This window comes from Vombatus ursinus, unplaced genomic scaffold (genome assembly GCF_900497805.2).
Source record: "Vombatus ursinus unplaced genomic scaffold, bare-nosed wombat genome assembly UNPS02010548.1, whole genome shotgun sequence".
Taxonomy (NCBI): domain Eukaryota; kingdom Metazoa; phylum Chordata; class Mammalia; order Diprotodontia; family Vombatidae; genus Vombatus; species Vombatus ursinus.
This window is the reverse complement of record NW_020950326.1, coordinates 16,401,375-16,422,193: the sequence shown is the minus strand read 5'-3', so window position 1 is coordinate 16,422,193 and position 20,819 is coordinate 16,401,375. Positions and strand designations below refer to the sequence as shown.

The following is a 20,819-nucleotide window of genomic DNA, read 5'->3' as shown; positions in this document are numbered from 1 at the left end:
CTCTAGGCAGATGATTCTCAGATATATTTGTCTCGTCCTAACCTCTTTATGACCTCATCTTTTTTTTTCTTTTTCAAATATATTTTTACTTATATTGTTAAATATTTTCCTATTACATGTGAAAAATGTTTAATATTAATTTTTAAGATGTTGAATTTCAAATTCTCTCCCTTCTTCTCAACCCACCCCAACCCACTGAGAAGGCAAGCAATATGACATCAATTATACATGTGAAGTCACGCAAAACATATTTCCATATTAGCAATTCTGCAAAAGAACACACACAAAAAAATAAGAAAAATAAAATAAGTTTTTTAAAAAAGTATGCTTCAATCTGCACTCAGAGTCCATCAGTTCCTGGAGGTGGATAGTCATTTTTTATCATTAGTCCTTTAGAATTGAATGACCTCTGGTCTTGCATCTGCAACAGCCTACTGGACATCTCAAACTGGATGTCTTGTAGACTTCTTAATATCAACACATCCAAAACTGAACTCATTATCCTTCTCCCAAAAATCTCCCCTCTTCCTAATTTCCTATTACTGTTGAGAATACTACCATCATCCCAGTGACTCAAGAATACAACCTAGAATGTCATCCTCTACCCCTCACTCTCTCTCACCCCACTATCCAATTTACCAAGGTCTGTCGATTTTACTTTCATAACCTCTCCTGCATACACCTTCTTCTCTCCTCTGACACTACCAATAATCCTGGTCCAAGCTCTCACCACTTCATACCTAGACTACTGCAATAGCCTATCAGACGGTTTCCCTGCCTCAAGTCTCTCTTCACTCCTGTCCATCCTCCATTCAGCTGTCAAACTGATCTTCCTAAAATACAAGTTTTGACCATGTTCCTCCCACCCACCCAGCCTCCTTCAACTCCAATAGCTTCCTATTGCCTCCAGGATCAGTCATTTTCAAACCATCCCTTTCCCAATATCCCTCATATTTATGGTTTCCTGTGATGTGCTGTCTTCTCCTATTTAAGTGTGGGCTCCTTTTAGGAAGGGTCTGTCTTGTTTTCTTGAATTTGTATCCCCAGGACATAGCACAATGCTTGGCACAAAGTGGCCTTTAAATAAATGGTTGTTGAGGCTGCTAGGTGGCACAGTGAATAGAGCACTGGCCCTGGAATAAGGAGGAATAAGGCTGAGTTCAAATTCAGCCTCAGACACTGTGTGACCCTGGGCAAGTCACTTAACCCCAGTTGCCAAGCCTACATAAGTAAATAAGTAAATAAACAAACAAACAAAAACAAACAAATGATTAAGTAAATAAATGAATAAATAAATAAATGGTTGTTGGCTGACATGCAAAAATCATGTTTAGGAAGAAAAAGAAATACTGTTTTGAAGAATTTATACATTTCAGAGGGGGACACTTCAATGATCTCACGCACAACGAGCTCTACTTTGAAACTGTGTTGTCTTCAATATGGTTGAATCCCTTACCCGTCCATTGCTGATCACAGCCCTTTCTCCCCTCTTCAGCTTCAGAACCTCCATACAGTACAGAGCGTGAGACAAAATAAAATCTGCTTTGAAAGATTCAAAGGCATCTTTAAAAAGGCCAACATCCATGCCCTAAAAGAAAAATTAGAACTGCTTTTATTAAATGATCAAAATGATTAAATTGAAATTTGGGGGGTTTAAAAAAATCTTTTGGTTGAATAATTAACGATGGAATATGATTCACTGTTACTATCAGTAACACTACATAGCATATAATATAGCTGGCTCCCTCTAATAAGCTAGTAATTTTTGGTTATTTCTTTGTATAATTTAATTAAATCAATATTCTCAAAATTCATTGCCAAACTTAGTCTGTACTTCTCAATCTTGTCCATTTTGTTTTAAATTAATTTCTTTTCGTAAGAAAATGTACATTTCAAGAACTGATTATTTATTTTCAAAACACATTTAAAACCAGAATACTTTATCAACTGCCAAAAAGTTGAACAGAGTAATTAAATTAATTAACTTCACAGCATGAGTTCATATAACTAACACACCTAGAATTCACAAGCTTCTAGCTCCAAAAATGTATGATTCAAATAATGCTTTTTTGGTCATATAAATGTGCAGATCCAGTGTTATGTCACAGTGATAAAAGCACTGTATGAACCAAGGACTCTGGATTTACTTCATATACTTTATGAAACCCAGTGAGTTTCAAAGACATAAAAAGTGTCGCAGAATTTTTCTTTCCAGGAGGGATTCACACAATTTTTAAAATGAGCCCTCTGAGGCTAGGAATGAGAATTTTACAAGCTGATGTGATAATGAACAAGACGGCATCAGCCCTTCAGGGATTCATTGGTATAGCGAGCCATGGAATGGAACTAGTGTAGAAAAGGCACAAAGACTTACTCCGACAGCAAACTCTGTAATGTCAACTCCTGCTGCCAGAGCTTCTGCAGTCTCCTCCTTGACCATTTTAGTGATGAAATTCTTGGCATAGTTAGATGTTTGTGTTTGGAGAGCTGCCCAGAGAGCTCTGGAGATTCGAGTGTTCTCAAAACGTGGTTCTTCACGAGGATTATTGATCATACTAATTCGAATATTATTACTGGATTTCTGTGTTAACAAAATGAGGGTTAAAAGTTCTTCAGTGGATGTGATTAAACAAAAAGTAGCAATAATATTAGCGCACTTTTGCAAAATACTAACTGATGACTAAAAAGGAAAGTAACCGGCAATTCGACTATTCTTAAAAAAAAGGTTTAATATAACCAGAAAGATTTAGACATGGATTGTCTAATTCTAATCAATGTGACAAAGCTCAAGGGAATGAATACAGCACTTTATTTTCATGGAACAATTACTTTTAAAATAATTTCTTTCTCCTTCTTTATAATCCTTTCATGTTCCAATATCTGTACTTGTATCCCTATTTTCTCAGTGTCTACTCACACATATTCATGTACTTCAAAGGACCTGTGATCTCAGCTTACATAGGTACTCCATCCAACAGTGCAGATTATAAGTCATCCATTCATTCTCTTCCTGAGGAACTTTTGTCCATATCCTCTCATAAAATCTTCCATAAAGAGTCCACCCAAAGTGTTAAAAACCTTCATCTAGGTCTTTTAACACAGGAACAAGAGTAGTATCAGGTCCTCTTATCTCTCACACTTATTATGTGATTGCCCCACCTTCTTTTCAGATTATACATTTCTTATACAGTATCTTCTTATGCCACTTCTTGTGAGCCAGTGATGACTAAAGACTAGAAGCACAGTGTAGTTCATTTATGCTGAGTAACACTGTTCATTGTCATTTGGATCACCCACAAATTTGATTCTTCCCAGTGTGTAATACTTCACAATTTACAGCCACAGAGCGTCATAGGAAGAAAACTTGTTTTAAAAAGATGTGATTTTGTTTCTGGGAGCAGGCTGGAATTGTTGAGAGCCATACACAATTTCCCAAATGCAATCTAGCCTCTCTCTATCCCATTCTATTCTGGGCCTACCTCACTGTCCATCTGGTATAATTAAGATTTAGATCAATTCAATGGGCTGTCCATGCAATTACATATCACAGTCTGGAAATACATATTCTTCATCTGCTTAGTTCTTACTGTGTAGAAATAGGCCACATGCTTGTGTGTATGTGTATTAATTGGGATTATGAATATCAAAAAGGAAGCTACATTATTCCATGGCTTGTAGCACAATGTCTTCCACAAACAGGAATATCTGGAGGACCTCATCAGTTGCAAACTCCCTCTTCCATTTGGACACTGTGTTAGCCACGCTCCATAATGGGGGGGTGGTGGAGAGACATTAAATGAGCATGCCTCTTTTATGCTTTGCTTAATATTAATAAGAAGATCACTGAACAAAGTTGTATCTCTTCTTATGCCAAATAAGGAATTTTGATAGATGGGTCAAATAGGGTTCACTGACATAGTTTGACCTATCTTTTCTTATCTGCCTTCTATTTTAATGTCTTTAAAAATACAAATACTGGGGTAGCTAGGTGGCGCAGTGGATAGAGATCCAGCCTTGGAGTCAGTAGGACCTGAGTTCAAATGCAACCTCAGACACTTGACACTTCCTAGCTGGGTGACCCTGGCAAGTCATTTAACCCCGACTGCCTCACCAAAAAGCAAAAAAATTAAAAAAAAAATAAAAATAAGAATAAGAATCCTCTCTTTACTATATCAAATGCAATGAAACATTTGCCTCACCTAAGGTAATGTTAATCACTGGGTTTAAGTAAGTACTTTTAAGTTACCGCGGTTCTCATTATTTCTTTTTAATCTTTCTCTTTCATTTTAAAGCAACCTATTCTTTTGTGCAAGACTAGTGTACAGTAGTCTTTTCTCTCCTTCCCAGCTAATGGACAGTTTTCTATAATACCTATATTCCTTTCACTCAACCAATAAGGAAATAAAAATCCTGTTTGCCTACAAACCCAGACACATTATAGGATTAGAAGATTAAGTGTAAAGGACTTCAGAGATCATTTAGTCCAATCCCCTCATTGAACAATGAGAAAATAGTGGCTTGCCCAAGGTCACACAGGTATTAAGTATCAGAGTTAAGATTCAAACACAGGTCCTCTGACTCCCAATTCAGTGCTGTTCTGCTAAAACTGTTAAGAAAAAAGGATACCTTATTGAGGACAATTCTAGCCCTAAACAAAGAGAACCTGCACAGACTTACTTGGTGCTTGATGGCATCATATAATAACTGTCTTCCAGAAGGGCTGTCAAAATCCCCAACAATCCAAAAGGTTACTGGTCTAATAAAAGAATCATCTGTGGAAAAATGAAAACACCTTTTGGAGGGACAAGAAATTTCATACAGTACAACACCAGTAATGCACCAAAAAGCACATCTGAAACCCACCCATGCAAGATTTTAGAAAATGCAAAGCTCTTAGTAAGGACAAAGTGAAAGTATTGGTACTTACATGCAAAAAGATAAAAGAGTTTATATCCATATGGCTTAGTTCCAGACATGCACTGATTAATTCTATTACACTGTGTAATTAGCACCATTAGCACCTGAACTTACAAGGAACCTTTGAACTTGCAAGTAACATACTGTATTTTGAAAAAATTATAGCTTGTTGATGTGTAATTAAACTTTACATCAATTTAAACAAAATTTAATTTCACTACTATAAAGCTGTTGTTACCCACAGGTTCCAGGGCCCTCATTATGAAGTGTTAGTAAATTCCCAATTATGAGGTTCCCAGAAAAGATACAAGATACTTAAATAAAGGAATTTGAAGTTCTGAAATTATGAGTTACCATAGATCTCCTTGGAAGACATTCCTGGACAATAGGAAAGGAGCAAATGAGTGGGAGAGAACGAAATTTCACTTTGGAAATAATATCAAAGCACAATTGAAGAAAAAGAATCTTAAACACAATTCCTTGGGTCCAAGATGGGAGAGAGCCTCAGAAATTCCTATATCATTATTTGGAGTACAGCCCCACTATTTTAATCTGAAAAATTTATTTCTTTGGGGAACCAGATGGCACATAAATTTCTGCATTTAAATATACATGCTATGAAAACCAAATTTTCTCACTGAGAGGAATTCAGAATGGACAAAATTAGCTTTTCCAGCTGATACTTAGTATTGTGAAAAGGCAATAAATATGACAAGATCTTAAGCATAACTTCCCCAGAAGGAAAGATGGTTATTTTCTGACCTCAAGAGAAGACTTTTATAAATAAAGTCAAGTATCAGTAAAAAAAAAAACTTTACCTAAAAATCATAAATAATACATACAAATAAAGCTTTCAATGACTGAGTTTCTCTAAATAATTCTGGGAAATAGATAATAACCTACAATAATGAATTAACCATTTTCAATCCATCAATCAGTTCTTACAATGAACTCAAAATTACTGTTTGAAATGTTACCAAATGAAATTTCATAGCATCTTTCCCAGGAGATGATAAAAACTATTGTCACAATTACCAAATATATATTGAATCAAAGATAAGATCCAAAGTGATTACCTTTCTTTGTCAAATAGGTCATACTATTGGCTACAGCTGCAGTCTTATCTTGTGAATCCAAAAGAGAAAATCTAGCATAATCATCCACAAAAAAGTTATCTGAAAAGGAAAAAATAACAGAGATTTACACTCATGTCACATACAAATATTTCTTATTAGCATTATGAGATAGGATAGGATTTTGTTGTTTATTTGAAATGAGAAGTATAACGTGCTTATAAAATGGTCTCTGCCTTCTCAGGGGGCTTTTCTTTTAAAGTAAAATGAAACCACGTACAGCATATCATATTATACATACACAAACATAAATACCTACTTGGGGGAGGAGAGAAAGAGACTTTACAGAGAGGAATTAGTGAGGGGTTTGGGGCATGGGAACAGTAGCAGTGTAAAGAAATTAATGTCTCAAGGTTTATTTGGTTGTGGTGTGTTAGAAGGACAGACAAATGGTAAGAGTAGAATCGATAAGATCATTTAAGAAGCGAGTATAAAACTAATCCTGTTGTGAGGCAATGAGGTGGACTAGACAGGTAAGTGGAAACTTGACAATAGCCAACTCTACAAGCTCCTCCATTAATTAACTAATCTGCCCACCCTCTCTAATCACTAATATATTCTATCAAGCACCACCCCTCCAAAAGTCCTATTTCTTTTATCCCATCTGAAATACTGACCATCCTTTCTACTTTCGCAAACTCCCTACCAATTCGTATTTAGTTTAGCCCTTCCAGGCCTTGCAGACATATCATGGGCTTGTTATATTACTGGAACTGAATCTTTTTTGGTTCTCTGAATGAGCCTTCATGGCCACCATAATAACAAGTGATAAGACTCCCCACAGCACTTTTAAGTTGGATATTTAAATGCTTAAGAGTACACCCAAGGAAGAAGCCAACAAAGCTAAGCTTAAAGTAAGGTTACAGTTGCTAAGAGGTATTCAAAATAAATGTCCCAGGTTTAGGTATTCTAAGGTCCTCAGTTCAGAGCTACATGCCTCAGGGTGACAGGTTAAAGTAAAGGGAAGATAAAGAAAGGGCATCCCTTACATGCTGACTTTCAGGGAAGTCAACATTATATTATATTATTCTTATGAATAATTCCATTAATTGGTATTTATATAGCACTGGGTATTTTAAAAAAAATATTTTACAAGTCATCTGTTTTCTAAGGAATTTATTCCTGTGTCTCTTTTTTTCTTTTTTGGTGGCTTGAGTAGCAGGAGGGTACCATGATGAGAGGGAAAGGATAGAAAGAAAATCTTTGAAATTTAAAAGCTTAAAAAACAGCTTCCACAAGTTTGCAGGGGGAAGGGCTCTCAGACATCAATGATATTCTTGCTTTGTACTTTGAACTTACAATTTTAGAGAGGCAGCAATAAATATAACTTCAACTTGAAAGGTCCCCAGTTTAATCAGCATAAGATTCTGAAAGTGCCTCTTATTCTATAATTGTTAAAGAAGATGGCCCTTACTAGTTGCTGTTAAATCCAGATACTGCCGCTCAGCTGTCAAAATTCTGGAATTGATTCGTGGAACAACATTGGGCTGGTTCATGACATATTCAACCACATCTTGATCGTGAGACAGTTCACCCTAGAGAAAATATAAAGACCAGTTAAAGCATTGCCATTATAATAGGTTTACAAGAAAATCAAAGATGGAAAAATCTTATAAGTAACTTTTTGTATAAGTAAACTCCTCCTAAACTCTAACAGGATACAAACACAGTGCAGAAAAATGTGGCCTCCTGCCCTACTTAAATCCATGTTCACTACAATGACGTTAAAAGAATTTAAGAGTAAGTAGTTGTTTTTTGTTTTTTTATTTTAGCTTTTCTCTAGAGGGAAGAATCAAAGTACAAATTGGGGAGAGCAGAAAGCTGTAGAACTGTGATCTTAGTCTTCAACTTTTTAAAGACTTAGTGTGAATGGAATTGTCAATGTATTATCTTTGGAGAAAAGATTCTCTAGCAAATGTCTTTTATTTTTAAGAGAGAAAGAATGGCTAAAATCACCTCTGCTTCTAAATAAAGTTTTCTCTTCTTTTCCAAACACATTTTATTAATTCATTACAATAATTATGCTCACTAATGAAATTCTCCAAAAAGTAGGATCCATAGTGATAGTAATGTTTGCAAAGTTTTAAAAAATTAATATATTTTATGACTAATATATTTTTTTTGTTTTGTTCTGTTTTTTTGGGGGGCTAGGCAATGGGGTTAAGTGACCTGCCCAAGGTCACACAGCTAGTAAGTGTTATGTGTCTGAGGTCAGATTTGAACTCGGGTCCTCCTGAATCCAGGGCCGGTGCTCTATCTACTGTGACACCTAGCTACCCCTAATAGATTTTTTAAAAGAAGAATAATAGAATTCAAATTCTATTTCAAATTCTATTCAAGAATCTAGTTTAGACTTTTCTTTTGGTAAGTGCTAATTCTATCTCCTTAGCCCAATACCAAGAACAAATTCTTGAGGTAGCACAATCACAAGCACAATCTGTGAATTTGAACCTGCTCTCCTATTAAAAAAAAAATTTACTATCAAAGGTTAAATAAACATTTGCAGGACACAGTGCAGGCATACACACACTGTGACTAATCATTTCAGATGTGTTGATACAAATTAAATAAGCCTAACCCAAACTTTCAACAAGAGAAATAAGAAATAAAGAAAAAGCATGGCAATTAGAGGAAATTTAAGGTTATTATTCTAAACAACAAGTCAAATGTCTTAGAAAGAAAATTATTTCCTCTGAACTGTCACGTTCCACAATACTGATATACAGACATAAAATTAAAGCATGAATATCTGAGGAGTTCCAACTATTTTACTGTGTTCCCTTAAAGCAGTGATAAGATTATTCCTCAAGTTGCTTCTGACTCTGAGCAACTAAAACAAATATCACTCAGTAGAGAATCATGAACTTAAGCTTTCACTCTGAGAGCAGTACCTAAAAATAAGAAAGCAACTGTTTGATGAAACAAATTGAATTATAATCATGAAGAGGAAATTCTAAGAGAGAGAACATATTCACCAAAATTTTACCTTACTTAGATTTGGTGAGGTCCATAGATTTTACTTGGGAACAATTTTTTTATTTGAACACAATACTGAACACAATAACCAAACCATTTCTGAAATATATTCATGTCAACCACTCATACTACAGCAATTTTACTTTTAATTTTTAATTATTTTTTCTAATTTCTAGGCAATTGTCCTAAATCAAAAAACTTATATAGTATGGGAAAAAAAATCCTTTGAGAAAACTATTACTTTCAATGTGCTAACTAATGCCAAATCTCAAAGCATTTGCCATTTCAAATTCAACATTCTTAGTGAAAGCTCCTGAAGAGATTAATAGCAGCCATCCTGCTGGGAATCTAAAAACAACTGCTACTGGGGTATGTAAAACTCCACTGCTTGAAGAATTTTATGGCAAACTACAAAAACTAGAACTTAATAAAAAAGAGATCACACTGAACCCAAATCCAGCTCAGAATCTTCACACACCAAGTACACAGCTCTTTGGAAGATGCTTGTAGTCTCCAGGATTTTATGCATTGTGATGGTTTCCAGTTCATCTGCATCCAGCTGATCCTTTTCATATGGCATGCCATTAAACAGCACAACTGGCAAAGGACCCACTCCTGTCTGCTCATAGTAAGCTCTTCCTTCCTGTAATAAACACAAGAAGACAAGAAAGCTTGAGGATTTTGTGAGGCAAAAGGGGGAAAAAAAACCTACCCTCATTCTACAAATATTCTAGGCAAGAAAGATTATGATAATAATCAAACCTTTAACCATATTACCAGTTGCCTGAAATCATCTTTCGGGTGGGACAAAAGGTAGTTAGCTATATGTCAGGCACATAAAACCATCACTACTGCCCTTCCAACTGGAATGGAGATAGCTATGACCCTGAAGCAAATCCCACAATCGACCATCAATCCTATTTTCAGCCTAGTGCCCACAGCCATCACTGAGGAGAGTCCCCATTATTTGTCTGGAGGCAGCATTTGTGGTATCTTAGAACGAATTTGAAAGTCAACATGGTGTAACATAAAAAAAGGCTTGGTTTTAGATTTGGAAAGACCTAAGCACAAATCCTGTCTCTTGATACATATTAGCTAAGCAAACATGAACAACTCATTTAACCTTTCAGTTCCTCAAGCAACTCTCTAAGACTACAAATTATAAACATCTTGTTCATCGATATTTGCAGGTGGAATTTCTATACACTGTTTCTTAAAACAATAAATTCACAGGTCCACACCTCCATAGTATGAGTATATCCTTTCAGTAGGCATCTAGAGACATTTAACCTACATTTATTTAGACATTACTTTTTTGCCCCTATTAATTTTCTTTTCATTTAATGAAACTTTATTAAAACTTCTTTTCAAATGTATCATATATATCCTATATAGTACATCCAGGAATTTGCCAGTCTAAAATACACAGATATTATATTGCCCAATTTTGTGTTGTTCCACTTACTCCTAAGTATTTTGTTTTTCTATTCCTTGGATATCTAATTTAAGCCATTATGATCATCCTATACTACCTGAAAAATGAATGAATTTCACAGAGATAGAAGAAAATAAAAATTTCTTGAGGGAGCTCTTTTTTCCTTTTGTTTTTGGATCCCATGATATATGAAGGCAGAATGATGCAATATACAGAGTAGAAACCAGCAGAGACATGGGTTCAAACCACATCTCTGATTTTACTATCTGCATGGCAATGAGCAAATCACTTCATTTTGCTAAGCCTGGGTTTCCTCATGTGTAAAAGGGAGACAATAATACCTCTAACACCAGGTTCACAGGAATACCAAATGTAAGGATCAAATGATTAAAAGCATGTAAAACATTTTACAAACCTCAAATATATGTAATATATGTATGTATGTTTGTATCTATAAATTGTAGATTGATCTATCTATCTATCTATCTACCTACCTAACTACTGACCAACCTATCGCATCTTCTAGCACAATGCTTTACACATTGCAGGTGATTTTAAAATGCCTATTGAATAATTAAATGAAAATTAATAACTTTAAACAAAAAATGCATCCTTGTAACCATAATTTTTTTCCAGTATTTTGACATTTACTTGTCCTAGCATAGTGCTTTCCTTTCTCCCTAAGATCATTCTTAGACTAAGACTGCACAATCACCAAAACAGCAGTCAGCTAAAGTCCTACATCAAATTCCATACTCCTTCTATTGCTGCATTACCCAAACTTTAAGTTCTAATTTTTACTGAAACACTCAACAGAGGCTTAGATTCTTATAATCTAGCCAAAGTTGGATTCTTATAATCTAGCCACGACTTGGATTCTTATAATCTAGCCACAGCTCAGATTCCTAAAATCTAGCCACTGCTTACCCATGTTCAGATTCCTTAAGAGTCTGCCCAATATGATGGTGTTCTAATAAACCTTGTCTTTGGCTGGAAAGGCTTGGGTCAAACTCTTTTATCTTTGTGATTTTGGAGTCCCAGGACCCCTGAATCCCTAAACCGCATCATTTTGGTGGCCTATACGGGAAAACTGCCTAACCCCAAGTTCTTCTCCAGCCAAGACTGGAAGGTATGTAAGCCTCCAATCCCTCCCTTTCTTGCTCTGCAGTTTAGGGTTGCTCTCCAAGCACCAAGGCTTAGAGGTGCTTTTCTGGCAGACAGTTACGAGGCTGTCTCACACTTGGGCCTGATACTCTCAGGCTCTTGGTCCACTGGATTGGTTCGAGGCCATGGACCTGAGTACACCTTCCAAAGCATAGAGGACAAGGATGGATGCCCTATCTGGGAGTGTACCTGTTAATTCCCTCAGTGCTAGGGAATTGGGGAAAACTGCAGTCGCTTTTTGGTTCTCTGAGGCTTACTTACTCCCTTCCCTCTGCATCTCTGAATCCTCCTTCATGGAGGTTACAGGGAAAGTTAGAACAGCTAAAAATATCTTCGCAGATTCTGGACGTTTTGTGATTGATCATTAAGGAGTTTAGAACTCCTCTTTATAACCCTGGTCACTCTTTTCTCCCACTCCCTTAGCTTGAGTCAAGAGGGTATCTGTTAACCCCTCTCACAGGAAAAGACTTTACCCCTCACTTTTGATTTCGCCCTCCCCCACCTGGGGAAAAGGAAGGAGGGGGGCCAGCAGCTACAGCATGGGCCCCACTGGCAATGGCCTTGGGCTCTGGGGCAACCTTTGCCTGGAAGCATCACCCAGGTTCAGCACATCCTGCTCAAGGTAATGAAGCTAGCCTCCAAACTTGGGTAAGCACGCTCTTTTAAAGTTTAGTTTTAATTGTTAATGATGAGATGTTGATTCTCTGTGTAAAGTAATTTGTAAGTGCATTTAACAAAACTGAAGTCACCTGACTGGTAATGGATTTGTTTCAAGTTTCAAATTGCTGAACTTAACTTTCTGCATCAGCTATGTCAAGCAACTTTTCATAATTTGGTTACTGCTAAAATAATTTACTATTGTTGGTTATTGTTTTAATGTGTAAACTAGCCAAAAAGTTTGTTTGGGTTGCGTATGGCTTGCTGAGAATTTGCAAGTGTATAAAAATTTCTAATGATTGGGTTTTTTACACCAGGACAAATTTAAGTTTGAGATGTAAATCTTGGAAAAGTTTTTCCTAAGCTGTGATTAGTAAAACTTGCTGTTTGAGGTAAAAGCTCATAGGATTTTATTTTGAGTTGTCTGATGGGTCATAATCCATTGATAATCAATAATCCAACATCTGAGAGAAATGCCACAAGCTACTCAGAGAAATACCACAAGGTACTCAGAGAAGGTGATACTATTGGGAAGTCAGCATCGGGAAAAGCTGAGAGGATAATTTTAGCCTCAGTCTAAGATGGGATCCTCCTGGCTCAGTTTCCCCATTATGTTCATTTGAAAGGGAATGTTACCCACCTGGCTATTCCTGAGTCTGGCTATGAGGTGGATTTGACACTGCAGGGTTGGAAAACTGAATTATCTGAGTCCAAACAGAGCTAAGGATGTTTTATCCTCTCAAAGTTGGGCCCTAAATCTAGTCCCTGTTTTATATCTGGGCCCTGCAGTTTTTTTCTGTCAGATTTGTGTCTTCCAGACTAAAGGCCATTCACCTACAGTTGGCAGCAAACAGAAAATACCACCAACGTCCCCGCATCGTTCCCTGCAGCCTGTGCTCGGTTCCAGTCAACCTCCTCTTTGGGAACCCCTCGAGGCAGGGACAGTTCTACGTCCCTTGCCAGCAGGAAGCAGTTTCAGAAACCGAGACCTTTGCCCCTTACTCCAAAAGAATTTGGGTCCCATTTGTTTGAGGGGGGAATGATGGGGTTGGGATCTGGGTCCCAGAAAGGAAAAATCCTGGACTTCCCCACATGGCCAAATCTCTGGCGTTCCCCTGAGGCTATAATCCCATCAACTGGCCTTTCACTGTGGACCTCCCTATGGCCCCAGGCCATTTCTCCATTGTCTCTTGGCCATATGGTCCAGGTCTCTGGAATTCTATTACCTCACAGACTATTTGGCCATTGCTGGATCCCTCCCACAATCTTTCTGTATATAAGGTCCATCTTGTCTCCATTAAGGTGCTTAGATTCTTATAATCTAGCCACTGCTCAGATTCCTAAAATCTAGCCATTGCTTAGATTCTTATAATCTAGCCAAGGCTGGATTCTTATAATCTAGCCACAGCTTAGATTCTTAAAATCTAGCCACGGCTCAGATTCTCATAATCTAGCCAATAGCTTACTAATGTTCAGACTCCTTAAAAGTCTGCCCAATATGACGATGTTCTAATAAACCTTGTCTTTGGCTGGAAAAAAAAAACAACACTCAACAGAGAACTGTGCCAAAAGCCTTACAATCTATACATACTAATCAAATTATCAATTGATCTGCACAAAACTGAATATTTTCCCATTCAACACTCCAACAGCCAGAATGGCCTCTTTTTTCTTCATAAGACTGAAATCTACAACCAACATTCACATTCTGACACACGCAAACCCTGAAAAATTTTCAAGTTTTCTGTCCTCCATGTTATGCCATAAAATTCTTCTATGAAAGAAAGAGAAAAGAGAAAATAAGTCAAATGAAAAAGAAATACCAATAAATCTTTTACCTTCCGATTTTGATCAAAGGCAGAGTCAATCCCCAAAATACTATTTATTTCCACATATGGATAATTCTTCTGCAGAACACTGACAACATGTTCAACTTTCACCTTTTCTCCAGTTTTTACCTTGTTATATATCTGAGGAGAAAAAAAAAAAAAGCTTAGTTTTATACTTTAAAAATACCTAGCTAACACAGTGGATAGAGCTCCGGCCCTGGATTCAGGAGGACCTGAGTTCAAATCCAGCCTCAGACACATAACACTTACTAGCTGTGTGACCCTGGGCAAGTCACTTAACCCCATTGCCTAGCCCACACCCCCCAAAAAAAAAGAAAAAAAAAGAAAAATACCTAGCTGAAGTAGAATGAATGTCATTCTCAGGCCAATTTTCTTTCAATAGCATAGCAGGAAGCTGAGAAAAGTGTTCCTTTTGTATAAAGATTTAAATCATCAATTCTGAGGTTTATTAATTAAGTTTAATTCTCCTTTCTCCCAAACTCCCTAAAGATTCCTTCTTTAGAGTAAACACTGAAAATTCCCAAAATCATACATTTTAATTTATGTAAATTGCTGTGTAATATAATTAGATAAACCCCAACAAAACATGCAGATATAAAAAACTGACCTATCTGCTTATGAAATTTTTAATTTTTCTAAAAATTAAAATTACACTTTTCCCATCAAGAAAGACCAAACTCTAAAAATAAAGAAATTTTCGAGCAAGGTATTAGTAGCAATTATTTACAAATTTATTCACTTTAGGAACCTTTTAAAGTGTCAACGCTAAACTAATTTTAATGAATCTGTAAACTATAAATATCTGAACATTAAACTACCATGACACTTAAAAATAAACTGCAAAAAAAGCCAAAATAATGGTTTATATGTTATGAACATGGCTCAATTAAGTTAATGCTAAACTACAAACAATAGTTACTGATGTCTTTTTAACATTTAAAATGAGGAAAAAGGAAAAGGTGGAGAACAAATCATAAAGATTTTGTTTCTAAATGTGCAAATATACACATTTGACGTCATTTCTAAAATGCCAATTGACTGGGAAAATCCAGTCAGAGAGAATGAATCTTGGCTTTGATATGTTAATTAGTCACTAAAATATGAACATATGAAGAAAAATGATAACATTTGCCTAAGATACCAAGCAGTAAGTTTCTTGAGAGCAGAAGCTATTTATTTTTTGTCTTTGTATCCCAAGCACTTAGCATGCACCCAAATGCTTCCTGAGTTGAATTTGAAAATTGTTTACCGCATGTCATCTTACTATTTCAGCAAGCATTCAGATTAAGTCAGGTAAATCTGAGACTAACAATGTCCTATCTTTATACATCATGTATTTTGATACTTCTCAAAATACATAATTTATTAGCCTAAAACACAATTCTCTATTGGGAAAAACTGTTTCTCAACATCTCTGCTTTCAAAGCCACAGAATGCCACCACTAAATTTGCCACAGTCAAATATGATTAGCAGTTTTGACTCCCTTAAGAAAAAAGACTATGATGTGGTATCTTACAGATGCATGAACCTTTAAAAGGGAAGAAGGTACCCTTCTTACCAGAAGAGGAGCAATTTACATTTTTCTCACCCGTAAAATGTGGGCACTAGACCAGACAATTTCTAAAACTATGATCTTAAATTCCTGCACTGAGGAGTGGTACACGTGTGCATTTCTACAAGAACAATTACTTCATATGTAATTGTAAAAAAAGCAATACTCTCCTTCTCACGTTTGAGAACTATAGTATCCTTTTATACTGCAGACTTTTAAAAATTATACATTAATTTATACATTAATTATAATTAATTAATTATTAATTAATTATACATTAGACATAAACTTTTACCACCTTAAATGAAAACCTACCGATATCAAAGTCTGGAAGGCATGATAATCATCCACATCTTGTGCAACATAATTATATGCTCTAAGAACGGCCACTCCAGCATCCTGCATCCCATCAACATCTTCAGAGTCATTAACCACAAATATTAAACCAATTCTGTGGGGAAATAAGTATTTATCTCAAGGAAGTCAACTATTTTGTAAAGTATATCTTTTATATCGAATTCAATGATTACAATTAACCAATGATGAAAATATTTCCTTAAAAAAAAAACTTACTTGGGAATGAATTACATATATATACCATTATGCACATACAACATATACTATGTCACATTCAAAGCTAGGATTAGACTTGAAAGGGAGAGGAGTAGAGAGTAAAGAAATATGACTAGGCAAAGTTTGGGGGAACAGGGAGTATTTATTAAAGCTGAAGATGAACAAAAAGTATAGATCTGAAGAATCTTCACTAGGGTACACAGGATTTTAAAGTGACAGAGCTACACTGGGATGAGGATGGGATTAAATTCTGAATTCTCAGAATACAAGAATGACTTCCATTTAGAAAGCAAAAATGTAATAATAATTATAAAAATAACTAACATTCCTATAGTGTTTACTCTGTACCAGGCACTGTGCTAAGGCAAGCACTTCATAATTACCCCATTTGATCCTCAATCCTACTGGGAAGTAGGTGCTATCATTATCCCCATTTTACAGCTAAGGAAACTGAGACAAAGTAACTTGCCTAGCGCCAGTCAGCTGATAATTGTCTGAAGCCACATCTGAACTCAGGTCTTCCTGATTTTAGGCCTACCAAGCACTATATTCACTCTACCACCTGACTGCCCTGTTTAAAGCTATACAATCCAGCTATAAAAGGGAAAGTTGCCCTGGTTGTGTCTACTCTAAAAGCAATTCTATTATTAAGAAATAATGACTACCTTATTTGTATAATGCTTTTTAACATTTCAGAGCACTTTTTCAAGTATTATCTCATTAGAATCTTACAACAGTTCTACAAAGCAGACATGGTGAAAAATATTATCATCCTTTTTGACAGATGAGGAAACTGACACTGCGCCTTGCCCTAAGGCTGAGTGGTAGAAGTTTGGTGAAGGAAGAGCCAAGCCTAGAACCTCAATGTCTAGATTCCTAGTCCTCTAAACTTTCCCAAACACCACAATGCCTGTAATGAAACAGGTAACCTGCAAAAGATCATGTGTACAAGGAGAAAAAAAGGACTTTATGCTCCAGTGGCAAGGGCAGTGGACTTGAAGTCAGAGGGCCTAGGCTCAAATCCTTGCTCTGCCACTCTACCTGTGTTACAGCAGACAAATCACTAACCCACTGGGCCATACTTTCCTCTCCTATAAAATGAGGTTGGACTAAACAACCTCTAAATCTATAATCCTAAATATTTTCACAAAAGAGTAGCACATTTGTGCATTTCCATTAAAATATATATATATATATTTTGTAACAGGAATATCTGACATTTTACACAAATTAAACAATTTAATGTGGGATTGGTATAAGCAATGGTGGTACATTAGAAATAACCAGCACTTTCAGCAAATATGAAAAGCAAATTCTAATGATTTTATATACTATTATATATTTGTTCCTAGCTAAAGATAACCTTTATATAAGAGGTTTATATAAGAGACAAACACTTTCTCAACTTTAAAAGAAAAATATTTTTATTTGCAACAAGTAAAATAACTATTTCCTTAAGACAGCGTTGGAATTTTAATAGTCAAGTTCTCTGATAGCATGATTTCATGGTTTTGTTATATTCTAAAAGATGAAGGTAAAATAGCTAGCTCAAGCCCTGCTAAAAACTTTTTGGGATGAACCCAGACATAAAATACACATTTCACAGTGATTCAGCGGAAAGAAAAAACAAAACTAGTAAGGTGGTATAGTTGAATCATATAAAAGCTGCAAAAGTAATCAGGAAGCTAAGCTTAAAATGAGACAATTTCCTGTCCACTTAACACTGCTATGATTTTTTGTCCAATCCCTTACTCTATCATATAAAGTGAATGTTGTAGAACAAGAATAAAACCCACTTTATAGGCTTTCAATATTACAGTTAAAGAAATGCGGCCTACATTACGCTACAAAGTGGGTCTCATATTTTGATCTACAGCATAAATCAAATCAATAATATGGCAAAGCTCTTTACAAACACATTTTATTGGACTGTCAACATTTTTCACACCAAATAAAGAAGAATGAAAACCTCGAATACCAGTCACACTTGTGAAAAATAAACTGTGGAACAATACTCCTCCCACAGTTAGGCAAAAAATTTCCCCCTCACTCTAATTTGTATAGCAATTAGGGACTTAAGGAACACGTGCAAAATATCACACTTTATTCTGCCAAAAAATATACTGGTAATAAGAAATATGGTTCAACTGTTACCTCAAATTAGCATGCCTAAAACCTTCATCAAACTTTTTTATTTCCCACGAGTTCAACTCTACATCCAATTCCTCACAAAATCCTATTGATTCACTGTTTTAAAAGATCTAATTTATCCAGTGGCTCACTGTTACCTCTAAGATTGAATACAAACTCCTCACGTTAGCATTTAAAGCACATCACAACCCAATCCCAATTACATTTCTAGGCTTTTAAAATATTACTCTCTTTTGTAAACTCTACTTTCCAAACAAACTGATAGCACCTATCTGCCAGGGCTGTCACAAAGATAAAATTATGTATTTATTATCATTGTTATTACCACTACTACTCCAACTAGTTGAATACTTCAGTTCAAGGAAGACTGACTTTAGTGAATGTGCCTAAGACAGTGTGCTGAGTGATCCTTTGTGCCTTTCCCTTGTGCTTTTCCTTTCAGATAGGCCACTGCTTCACTTCAGTGTTAATACAGTAGTTAAATATCCATCTGACAAAGCCCTACTCCTTCTCTTCTGCACCAAATTTGCTATTTTCTTTAAGGCCCAGCCAGCTCAAGCCCTATTTCTCCCACAAAACCTTTCCAAACTGCTTGTTCTTGTTTTTTTTTTTTAATGTGAATACCTACAGCACCTGGGAATGTGTGAGCTAGGAAATAATTTTAAAACCATCCTATATTGTTCTCTGTTTCTTTTACGTGTGTAATCTGCTTTTCCCAAATGATTGCTAAATTCCTGGGATGCATAGACTGTGTCTTTTATTTCTATGTTATCACCAAGGTTATGTGCCAGTGCTATGCACACAACAGACGATTCAACAAGAATTACACAGATTACACATTTTACCTTTATGATTTCTAAAAAATTAAACTTTAGCAAATCTAACTTTGTAGGCATTAATAAAAAGAAGTCCAAATAACATGTAAAGTTAAAAGAAAGCATTTCTTAAAAATGATATACTGAAAAACTAGATATGTAAGCTACCTGTTCACAAAATCGAGGTTTCTAGATAAACACAATTCACTGTTAATTTGACAAGTCTCTGCAAACAGGTATGAACAATATTTGGTCCTACAGAAACTGACAAAGTCCTCAATCTGTTGCAAATACATTAATATCTTTTGTGATGTGAATATCTATGAAAAAAAAGGCTAAGCCTATGAAAAATTTTCAAATGGGTTATTTTTCAATCATCCAGTGATAACTAGCTTTTGCTCAAAAAATTTCAAATATTCTGTGCCAAAAAAGATACTCATTTTCTTCATCAATGACCAATTAATCCCAATTCATTAATCCTACTGTTTCATATTATTTGGTATTAGATTTTAATCAAATCATTTAAGAATGAGAAACAAAATTTCAACTCAGTTATACATATACTAAAATCAGCAACACAGTATTATTACCTTAGTGGTATATGATTACTGAGGAACATTTCAGCTACATTTATCAATTCTACTGCAGTTTCATGAGCTGGATCAACTATGATAATCTGTGGGCAACGAAAAATTGAAAAGAACTAGTAAATATAATTTATACATAAGTCACTATGTGATTGAAAATATTATTACAACTTTATAATTAAAGATGACCTTTCCTGAGAGTTATCCTTAAATCACACATCTCAGAAGGCAGGTAAATAGACATCACTACCATTTTCCATTCATTATAAAAAAAAAAAACAACTTTGGTAAGGGTGAGGTAAGAGGATCACAGGATTCAAAGTTGCAAGGAATCTTGGAGATTATTTGGTTCAACTCCACATTTTACAGATAAATAAACTTGGGTTCAAGAGGGGAACCTGTACAAAATCACATAAATAATAAATAGAAGATTCTAGATTTAAACCCAAACCCTTTGTCTCTAAATCATACTCTTTTCACTGCACCATTTCCCAAGGCCACAAATGTACCCCAAGTTGAGTCCTATTTCAGTGCTTTATCCAACTTTCTCAGGTTAAAAAACAAATGATCTTTATGCCCAGTAAAAGACAAGTATTCATTAAATATTCATCTGGTACCAAAAACCAAAGTATGGAGGACAGAGAGAAAAACAGAAGGCAAGTGGAATTTGGCTAGGAAGTTCAGAAGCAGTTTCAGGAATGGAATACGCAAATTGAGAAGACTTTAGTGAAAGGATTTGGTTTCCCCTCTACATTTTAGGGAAGTTTTATTTGCTAATGCACCAAATAGATTTCTGGCTACTCATCTAGGGAAGAAGATGGCAATGTGGGAGAGCAACAGAGTTAAGGAGAAAAAAACCCAAATAAGATCTCCTAATTTCTCTCCCTACAAACATGAAAATGATGCAAGATGATAAATAATTATTAAAAACTGAAGTACACCATTGGAAAATTATTAAAGGAGGAAAAATTCATTTTTCCAAAAAAGCAATTTCTACCAAAAAAAAAA

At 35.5% G+C, this 20,819-nt stretch overlaps 1 protein-coding gene across 1 annotated transcript in view; it reads right to left on the bottom strand.

Annotated features, from left to right (window-relative positions):
* The window catches only part of UGGT1 (UDP-glucose glycoprotein glucosyltransferase 1), a 98,533-nt gene that overhangs the window by 30,573 nt on the left and 47,141 nt on the right, over positions 1-20,819 (bottom strand). The window contains 10 exon segments of the mRNA XM_027854658.1: positions 1,457-1,588; positions 2,375-2,581; positions 4,678-4,772; positions 5,272-5,295; positions 5,994-6,092; positions 7,465-7,585; positions 9,505-9,669; positions 14,121-14,252; positions 16,001-16,136; positions 19,815-19,900. Coding sequence (XP_027710459.1) covers positions 1,457-1,588; positions 2,375-2,581; positions 4,678-4,772; positions 5,272-5,295; positions 5,994-6,092; positions 7,465-7,585; positions 9,505-9,669; positions 14,121-14,252; positions 16,001-16,136; positions 19,815-19,900 — 1,197 coding nt within the window.